Here is a 10,934-nt window from a genome sequence, read left to right on the forward strand (position 1 = left end):
AAACGCCATGCTCTATCAACTGAGCTACATCAAGTAGCTATCACTTGTAACAAGAGTAGTTCATTTATGACATATACTATACACATGAGATTACTACTGATATGATTTATATACATAATGTCCCATAATGCACTACTTGGCCATACGAAGTAGGTGAAGTCACCAAAACCTTATCGGTATTAATTTTGGAGTAACGCGTAAAAGCACCACTATAAGAAACTGACACCATTGTGGTTCCTAGAGAACAAGGCCCGAACATAATTCACGAACAGCTAGAGGGAGCCAACATGGCCGAATGAGGGACTGGTTTCGCGGAGCCTCCTCTCCGCCAGCAGAGGATCCGCCTACCCATGAGTCAGAGGATTTTGCGAGGTCTACTAGAATGACAGCTCAAACCTGTCCACGTCAACACCAGAGAACCACTATGGAGATCGCGTCTCTGGTAAGCAATCGGTAGGGATATGGAGCTTTATACATATTTCTAAACGAGTATTACCTTGCAAATGCATGATTAGGCCTCGTCGGCCATTGCTTGAATAGCATTCATTATAGCCCTTTGCTGTGTAAAATGTTGTATTCAGTATTTTGCGTAATGGCCAGCCTAAGAAGTGATTTTTTTAGGTCTCTGACTGGCTGGATCTAACATTTTCAGGTACGATAGGAGACATTAGGAGGTACTGTATTCTGCACGACTATCGTTGTAATCTGAATGTAGTCTATGCGCCATTTGAGTGTAGCGTACTGTAATTCCACAACCAGCAGCAACATGTGTTGCACTTTTTCATCGTCAAGGGGGCAATTGCTGTTATACAAACTCGAACAGTTGCCAAATTCTCCCAGAGAGAGGGGCATACTGTCTGAAAAGCTACCCCATGTCACATATCTGCGATTATAACCTAACTTGTTATGATTTACACTTAAATGAATGGCATGAGTTGTCGGCTATCCATTATACATACATTTATTATAACTGTGACATCAGCCTGCCCAAGCACTGAAGGGTGAACACTGAACATATTGTGTGCCACGTCTACGATATTTGGTTTCAACCGGAGGAGGTGCGTTGCGCAGCATTTTACACTTACCAAAAACTTGATTCCACAGGTGGGGTTTTCAACAAAATATGCATAGAATAATTTTACACTTTTGAACTAAACTCTAGACAGTTGATCATTGCACTAAGATAAATTAAGGTTTACGTTTCGACTTTGCAAGTAATTTTTTTAAACTGTAATTTAAACTTTGAATAAAACAAGCAGAGCAGGTTGATGAACCAACCTGCTGTACTTGACCCTCAGCCTCAAAGATCTATATATACCTTTTTTTTAACTGATATGATTTTAACTGATGAATTGCACTATGTAAATTGGCAGTGTTTTCTGTTAGTAGGCAGAGTCATTATAGCTGCACAGTACAGTGACTGGATGTGGACTTCATAAGTTATGCACTCTTGAAATTGATATTCAGTGTGCTTAATGCATAAAAGAATGTTGCACAAAGGACCATAGGACTGGTGACTTGACACCTGCACCTCATTGAACTGTTAAAGGAATTAGTTCCACTGTTGACTGTTTCTAATTGGCACAGACATCTGGATGACTGGTTGGACTTTCCTCCAGTTCATCTCAATTCAAGGTCTAAAGTCCTGAATTTGATGTTCCTGGCCCAAGTTCTGTGATACACTTAGGCTCTGAGTCTGTGGTAGTCAGTGCATAACAGAACTTTGGCCCGGTTCATCCAAGCCACCGTGGGATGGAATGAACTCAAGGATCTGGGACCATCGACATCTACACTCACATGTCAGAGGAAGGCCCTAAAAATTAGCAAAGACTCCAGCCACCCTAGTCATAGACTGTTGTCTCTGCTACCGCACGGCAAGCGGTACCGGAGCGCCAAGTCTAGGTCCAAAAGGCTTCTTAACAGCTTCCACCCCCAAGCCATAAGACTCCTGAACAGCTAATCATGGCTACCCAGACTATTTGCATTGCCACCCCACCCCAACCCCCTCTTTTACACTGCTGCTACTCTGTTTATTATTTATGCATAGTCACTTTAACTCTACCCACATGTACATATTACCTAATTTACCTCGACTAACCGGTGCCCCCGCACATTGACTCTGTACCGGTACCCCCTGTATATAGCCTCCCTACTGCTATTTTATTTTACTGCTGCTCATTAATTATATTTTGTTTTTTACTCATCTATTTTTTACTTAACACTTTTGCATTGTTGGTTAAGGGCTTGTAAGTAAGTATTTCACTGTAAGGTCTACACCTGTTGTATTCAGCGCATGTGGCAAATAAAATTTGATTTGATCTCTTCCTGATATTGTCATATTCCTCATGTTTTTGAATAACTTGACTAGATTTTATTATCATCACCAATATCATCATCATCAATGTTCTATTAATAACTGTTAGGAATGTGTTCCTATGGAAATGCAAATTGTCCTTTATTCTGGTCAACATGTGGTCATACTGTCTTTCAGGAACCCACACTGTACACAGTGAAAGCTGTCTTCATTTTGGACAACGATGGCAATAGACTTCTATCAAAGGTAGGCTAATAACCGTTGTCCAATAGTGACTCACATTGGTTATTGTTGTGTAGTCCAGACATTGTGAGAACTGCCCCAAATAACTGCCTCAAATGGGCACTGTTGTAGATGGTGTATTAATCATAACTAATGCATCTAATCTCTGTCTTTGTTGTGTTTTAGTACTACGACACAGGGCTCTACCCCTCCATGAAGGAGCAGAAGAACTTTGAAAAGAACGTTTTCAACAAGACACACAAAGCTGACAGTACGTTTTGCCCCATAAAAATGTCCCAGGAGACTATTGGGAGTGGATGCTGAGCATGAGGCCTGATATTATATTCCATATCATAGTTTTAATGAACCACTAAGATAAAAAAAGAAGAAGCTTCTAACAATGTGATGAGAGAGTTGAGAAGATGTGCACCATCAGGGAAATCAGTATCAAGAGTATCATAATGTAAATCAATGCATATGTGTACCAGTCTTCTTTGGCTTCACGTTAATAGGAAACTATGTGTAAAGCATTATTTGGTCAGGACCCGTTGTTCACACACCTTTTGTGTATCCTCCACCATAGAAAACCAAGATACAGTGTTAGCTGTATAGCATTAGCCTGCGGCTCAACCCTCATTGGTTAGTTTGTCTAAAACATGAGAAACAGTATTGGTTCTTCAGTCCTCCAAGCTCACGTTACAGTGAACAAAAGGGGAGGGAAGCAGTTCAGCGACAGACAGCTCTCATGCTCTTTTGTTCCAATGAAATTCACAGCAGTCATCCGACACCCCGGGTCCACCTGCCCCTAAGGAGGATGCCCACTCTCTATCTCTGCATCCCTCCTCCCTCTCCATCCCTTCTTCCCCACACACATAGGAGTTTAGCATTTTATATGACAACACTCACATTTTAAATTGGAAGCCTCCATTATTGGAGACATCCATAAAACCTCACAATTGGGTATGTCTGTATATGTGAATAAGGTGTGGATGTGCTTTAATGTTGCAATAAAGATCACTTGGTGGCTTGAAATCTCAGCGTCTCTCTCTCTCTCTCTCTCTCTCTCATTCTATCTCTAAGCAGATGAGATTGCCTTCGTGGAGGGGATGACGATCGTGTATAAGTGCAGCATTGACCTGTTCTTCTACGTGGCGGGCAGTGCACAGGAGAATGAGGTAGGTAATGTGCTTCAGATGCAGAAGGAGTACAAGGCTAGACTGGTGCTTCAAAGACTATACATTATGGCCTGAATCCTGACTTGAGATCCGCAGTCCGCATGCAACTCAAGTTTTTGCACAAGTCTTCCATTGACGTCAATGCATAATTCACACAAAGTCTGAGTTAAGCCTTCACATATCAATTTAGGATTCAGATCTCAGAAAGCAACATGTAATTTGCAGTAGCGGTGGATGGGCCGAATCACTGGGGAAGCCAAGACCCCCCCCCCACATTACAACCTATGTGTTGTGGTAATTGCGTTGTTTGCTCCATAACCTGTTCATTCATATTCCTTGCGACCGTGATATAAATAGGCCTAAAGGCAGAGACAATTTAACCACACCTTTGTTTAATCAAACAACCGGAGACCAACCTCTGTCCGGTGAAGTCCACAAAGTGCTGCCTCCACTATTCCAGCACCATTTAAACTTCAACAATTCAACCTCATCAAATCACCCCTGCTTAGTCTAATACAGTGACAACTAAAAGATACCAAAAACAAATTAGTCCAATCAACATAAGCTAAATATTATGTGGCTGTCCATGGTTCTGATTTCTGTGTGTGTGCGAATGTGTGTGCGTGCGCGTTCGTGCAAGTAGAAAAACATGTTGACTACTTGTAGAGAAATACCAATGCCATCCTCCTCTCTTTCATGTTGACAAAACGGTCTATCATTCTATCATACAATACATGCTTTTATTTTTTGTTGTCCTAGGCTACCTGGCTAAAATGCTTGCTCGCTAGCCTAACTGCCATTCATGGACAACGTTAGCTAGTTAACATTAGCCTTCTACATCTAGCTACATATTGAACTTTCATCCTCTCAGGCCAAGGGCACAACAATGTATGAATTAATGGCTGGATCAGAATTGCCGTTATAATCATTGGCCAGTATGGAGAATTAAGTAAAACCACAAGTCCAAATCCCTATTTCCATCCATGGCTAATTCAGGAAAGGACCAGTTTTAGCTAGCTGGCTAAATTCAAGTTGTTTCTGTCAATGACGTATGCTCTCAATGCGATTTGATAGGAGTGACACCAAAATCCAAGCTGGCTTCCTTGGACACTTTTTTTGATGTGCCAGGACCATTCACAGTTGAGCTCGCTCAGTTTATCTCAACGCTGATTGGCTAATTTGTTATATATTTTTTTTATCAAGGGAGGCCAAATGCTGGCTGGCTTCCTTTGCATTCAATGCTACGGGCGGCAACAATGTCATACTCGTTTGGACCAGACAGCATCAGATGGATGGCCTACACGTAGAGAGACAGAGGGTCGCTGTTTTGCTCGCTCGGATGCTTTCTTCTGTGAGATACATTCAGCCTCTTGCGAATTGAAGGCAAATTATGAAACACAGCGAGACAAAAGCTAAATGTATTTTATGTTTAAAAAATATATATATATATTGGTACATTTTTGGGGGAAGCCTGGCTTCCCTTGGCATCCATGAATACATGCCACTGGTCATTTGTCGGCATGACGTCATCATTGGAGACTCTATATATAGCAAATGCCCATGAGAATAAATGGCTGATAATTTGTTTATCTTCAGCACTTCTTGTTGCTATGTACGTTGCTAGCGAAAGACAAGTCCCTTTATGGCATATTGGCATTCATAAACAACAAGCAGAGTGATTCAACTACACCTGACCTTTCGCTCTCTCTCTCCCTCTCTCTGTCCCTTTCACTTTCCCACACCCTTTCTCTGTTTACTTCTCCTGGCTTCCATCTATACCTCTCAATTCTCTTGTTTTCCGTTCATCCTCCCCTCCTCCACTGCCCTGCTCTCTCTTCCTATAGCTTATGCTCATGGCTGTACTGAACTGTCTGTTTGAGTCCCTCAGTCAAATCCTAAGGTAAGTGTACAAGTGTGGACTATGTTGAAGATGGTCGGTCAACCTTTAGGGGCTAACAATTGTAGAAACATCGAGGAGAAAAACGTAACAAAGTCAACATCAATGCAAGAAACGATTATTTGAAAAAATATTGTAAATAATTAGTGAAAACATCACTCTAGTAAATATGGGGACAGGTCAACAAAATTAGAAATAAGTTAATTTCAGATTTGAGTAGCTCTGGTGGAATTGTTTCCTTCATGCGTTCAAGACATGGTGAACCGTATCAGTTGAAACCTGCAATAAGTTAGTGATTAGTTTATTTTGGGTTATATTATGATGGGATGACAGTGACACACCCGTAGCCCTCTCAGTGAAGTGGAACAGCTTGACAGGGGCTGGTGCCGTTACCATAGAAACCAATGCAGTAGCAATGCAGGCAGGGAGAGAGAGTGAATGGATCTATTTGCTCCCTCTCTCCCCTCCTTTAATGCAGTTTTCTATTTTTTAAATGCCAACTGTTCTGTATCATTTCAAACCTTGACAACTGGTACTACAGGAAGTTGATTTAAGTCAGTGTTTGAAATGTACAGAATAGCCTAAGGTGATATGAGCAGGAGTGCACCATACATTTCTGATCACAAGGCAACAATATGAGACCCAATCACAGATTTCATCCCTGTTGGCTCCACATACTGACTACAATTCAAGTCAGTCAATCAAGTTGTCTTACTTACAGGAAAAATGTGGAGAGAAGGTCTCTACTGGACAACATGGACGGAGTCTTCTTAGTAGTGGATGAAATTATCGACGGGGGGTAACGTATAGATTGCATTTGGATTACTGTTACAGTGCTATTTGGGTTGATAATTGGATTCGTTCCGACATTTCTTGATTTCTTGTTTAGAAAACAATTCCGATTATTTGTCCTTGTTTGACACTGCATTGTTAGGAGCTAGTAACATAAGCATTTCGCTGGACCCGCTATAACATCTGCTAAACTGTGTACGTGACCAATAAACTTTGATTTGAGGTATCATTCAGGGGATGGAGTTGGGAGTTACTGGTACAATATCTTGTTGTGTTCTCTGAGTGACTGACCCTACCATTGTGTTACCAGGGTGATCTTGGAGAGCGATCCCCAACAGGTCATCCAGAAGGTCAATTACAGGGTAAGACAGCTACAGTCACTGACTGTGTCTACTGTATGGATTAATACATGGATTCTGATATGGGTACAATACTCGCAGATACAGATGACTAAAGGAAATTGTGATATTTTATATTTTAGGACCGACTGATATGGAGATGTAGGGATTGTGTTTAGTGGATTGCTGTGGACTTTGATAACCTGTATGTTCGAGGAAAATTAATGAACCCATTTTATGTCACATTGAACACCAAATGCCCCCCCCCAACATCCCCTCAACACCCAAGTCCATCTTCCTCTTACGTGTCCTCTCTCTCCCCACCCCCACCCATCTACTCACACTGTCAGCTGGGTGATTCAGAGCAAGCCTACGGCTTCGACCTCTTTGATTACATCGTTGGTAACATTGATGGACAGACGGACAGAAGCCAGTGTGCATAGCAACAGACTGCCCCTACAACCAGAGAGGGAGAGTGAGGGATAGAGAGGGAGGGAGGGGGAGATCCAGTGCAGGTATCTGCATGGTGAGAGAGCATGCCACTTTAGGTTCTGATAACCCCCAGGAAACCACCTCATAACGTTGGATCAGCCGTCCACTAAGTCTGTGTCCTGCTGTGGTTTGTCAGTGGTTAGCCTGAGGTTGCCAAGAGTGCTTCAATTAGTCCGTATGGGGTTCCAGGAAATACCATAGGTGTTGGTACACCTTAAGAGCAGCAGGGCCCTTTGTAGTACTCCGTTGCACAATGCGTATTATGTGTGAGGCAGCCATATTAATTGGATTGCGGTGGTCACTGACGCATTCACCAGTGTCAGAGTGCATTTACATTAGCAATTGCAAGGCATCAAATGACTGTTTTTAGGGCATTATGTTATCTTACAGTTGTTGCTTGCTTTATGTGTTTGACTCTTTACACACATATAGCCCCTAATGGTGTGTGTTGTGTGTGTTTGTGTGTTGTGTGTGTGTGTGTGTGTGTGTGTGTTTGATTGCTATGACGTCATGTCCCTTCTTTCTTTTACTGTTTCTATTCCAGGCGGATGAGAACCCACTGTCAGAGCAGAGCGTGGCTCAGGTGAGGTCACACACACACACACAAAGCAATGTCACCCTGCATGTATAGCATGCTTATCTTTTCTATTGATAGAGCTTTAGCCATTAATTTCAGTTTATACCTGATGACATAACCTTCTATTCTACTGTCATATACATTAATTGCATATAAACTGTAACATGATTCTTATCAGGGTTGAGGTCAGCTCCATTTTAATTCTAGTCAATTCAGGAAGTACACTGAAATTCCAATTCCAATTATCTTCAATGCTTTGGAATTAGAATTTGGTTTACTTTCTGAATTGACTGGAATTTAAATGGAATTGACCCCAACACTGATTCTTATCTTTCCAGTTACCCTTTTTCATAATTTCTATACTAAATGTACTGTAGAATAAAGCCACAGTACACAACACATGGATAATTGTCTCCCAGTATTGTTCAATTTGAAATTGATCAAATATTACTACTCATAATACCTGATTGTTTGAAGGTTGGTCTAAATGATATGGTCCAGTTATATGATATGTTATCAATACTACAATATGATTTCAATTTGACTAAAGTCACTGCATTCATACAAATATTCATCCATTTGAATAATATATTATTTATGAGTGCCAAACACATTGCATTCATACAGAATGCTTTCAATATCATTTAGGAGATTTGCCAGCTTTGCCAGCATATACTAACCTGCATCTGGATTTGATGACCTGCATAGTAAATAATGGAATGGCTCACATTGCATGATCAACATGGCTGCTGAATTGCTCTTACCCTCATGCAATGTTCTGCCTGTTACTTCCTCTTTCCTTCTTCTCCTAACCCTCTGCTCTAACCCTCACAGCACATTACGGACAAATTGGCTATGACCTCCAATGTAAGTCCTCTCACTCCTCACCCTCCAACATGGGACATTTTGAGTCTCCTGGGGCTTGGTCAGAAGACCAGAATGTTGCAGATAGTTATGAAGTATATAGAATGGACACATCATGGCTGTTCTATACTGGTCATCTCTATGTGTGACTTTCAGACTACCCTGTACTCCTGAGTCAGACCCTGCTTGCAGGGAAGGGTTCATATCCAAAGCTATTCATTAACCATTTGCCTTGTGGTAGTTTCTCTCCCATGTTGGAACCAAACGTTCAATGACAATAATGTCTATCCTCTAATAGACATGGAATTGTCATGGTGCCTATATATAAACACTAGACCTAGACAATAAACCTAAAACACTAAACACTAACACTAAACTAAACAGTAAACTACTAGACGTAGACACTAAACACTAGACACAAGTTCATAATTTTAGCTGGGTTCCTTGCGCCCCCTGGTGCATAGTTCTATGCTATGCATCTCTGTTTCAACAGCCCAAAAAATGCAGTTGTTTCTCTTGTGGAATTTAATTTTAGCAGGAAGAGTGACATTTATAAATCACTGAGGCACACAGGTCATTACTGATGTTGAATATGATTAAATTGTGTTTCTAAGCAAGATGAAAATGCATTTAAGTCTGCACAGAGAAGCTGACGTTTGTGTGTCTACTACACAAAATACACTTACACATTTTAAGGAGCTCATATTTCATGTAAAATATGAACATGTGAGGAGTTCCATTGAAATTCACATGAATGCAATAGTGACACCTATTGGTTGAAGTGTGTCACAATCAACTATAAATATAACAGACTACTACAGTATAATATAATAGGCTACTATTAATGATCTATGATAATGTTGATTTTCCACTCAATCTGAAAAGGTGTTCTTTCTGGTTTTTTCTCTCCAGATAATGCAGTCTGCCAAGGAACAAATAAAGTGGTCAATACTCAAATGATCCACACATGCCTGTTCAAACGTCAAATGTCTTACAGTAGAATGGACAGTACGAATTTATGTGTACATAGTAAGTGGTGTATTTAGCGTTTTATGCTTAAATAGGCTATATTTATGGTAATTAGTGTCAAATACGGCCGTTTTTCCTATGAAGGCAAACTGTATTATATTGGAAATAATGTGTTTAATTTATTTGATTTGCAATAAAAATCGGGAAGATATGCTAGATTATAGCATATGATTTTGTTAATTTCCCTTAACCCTCCAAAATACTCTGTAAAGAAATGTTTGAACCAAACCAAGAAAACTTAATTTTGTTGTAATGTGTGCAGTCCTACAAAACTATGGAAACACTGTTGCTTAGGCTTCAAAGAGGGAAATTCATGCCAGTAATTATGAAGTTATGTTACAGTGAACTTTAAATATTAAGTTTTGTTATACTACATTTTAAAGCTTTGTAAGTTTAACAGAAAAAGGCAATAGCCGGTGGTGTTACAGTAGTCCTGTTTGTTGTTGAAAGTCAGGTTACCCCATGTTAATTTATATTTTAGAATTATTGTGTGTTCATAATAAAACGAAGTTGGCATAGGTAGGTAGACCTGTGTTTTTTCTAAAGCACTGAGAACACCATTAGGACCATAAGAATAAAATATATTTTGTTACTAGCCTATGATGGACAAATAAACTATTTGAATATTTCCTAATTTTAACGCCAAAGACTAAGATGGATAATATTTGACGATAGATAATATTTTGTTTACATGTTATCAAGTAGGCTAATCATTGTTCGTTTTGTTGATGTCTATTGGCAGATTTTTTTCTAATTTTAGTCTGCCTGTTGTCAAGCTGATTAAAATATATTTTTTTGTATTTTGTGTTGTCAAAATGGCTCTTGTTCCATATTTATCATATCTAATTTTACACAATATATTTTTTCTTCTTTCCTCGAAAAGGGTTCCTGTGAGCAGTGATGGCTGTAGCCCATAGTGTCTTTTGAAATGAATATTTTGAACGGTAATCTAAGTAGTTAATATTCATGAGACAAGGGGTGTGGTATCTGTTTTGATTGGACGTCAGGGTCTTACGTCAACATCCCCCGCCTTCATATCAAATGCCAATGAAGCGTTTCAGATGTTAAGTCTCAAAATGTGATTGGACGTGTCTGGTGCAGGGTGGAGCTTTCTGTATTCCATATCACTCTGCGGTCAATATCGTTTTAATTGTTCAATATAGGCCGTAATTAGGGAAATTAACCATAGACAACGAAGATGTGTCTGGGGCGAATGGTATAGTCTATGTGAAGA

General features: G+C 40.1%; 1 protein-coding gene across 4 annotated transcripts; it reads left to right on the plus strand.

The window, feature by feature from the left end:
* Window positions 1-335: 335 nt before the first annotated feature.
* LOC121569678 (coatomer subunit zeta-1) lies at window positions 336-10,500 on the plus strand. Of its 4 annotated transcripts, none has more exons than XM_041880821.2 (10): window positions 336-442; window positions 2,492-2,560; window positions 2,723-2,807; window positions 3,617-3,711; window positions 5,556-5,611; window positions 6,330-6,407; window positions 6,711-6,762; window positions 7,775-7,813; window positions 8,642-8,674; window positions 9,584-10,500. In XM_041880821.2, exons 1-10 carry the CDS (start codon window positions 383-385, stop codon window positions 9,629-9,631), a joined length of 615 nt encoding a protein of 204 aa, XP_041736755.1. In that variant the 5' UTR covers window positions 336-382; the 3' UTR covers window positions 9,632-10,500. The 4 variants fall into 4 exon arrangements, with proteins under 4 accessions (XP_041736755.1, XP_041736756.1, XP_041736757.1 ...); XM_041880822.1 differs by having other exon boundaries at window positions 3,620-3,711; XM_041880823.2 differs by lacking the exon at window positions 8,642-8,674.
* Window positions 10,501-10,934: the final 434 nt, after the last annotated feature.

The sequence above is a fragment of the Coregonus clupeaformis genome, unplaced genomic scaffold, assembly GCF_020615455.1.
Source record: "Coregonus clupeaformis isolate EN_2021a unplaced genomic scaffold, ASM2061545v1 scaf0027, whole genome shotgun sequence".
Taxonomy (NCBI): Eukaryota; Metazoa; Chordata; class Actinopteri; order Salmoniformes; family Salmonidae; genus Coregonus; species Coregonus clupeaformis.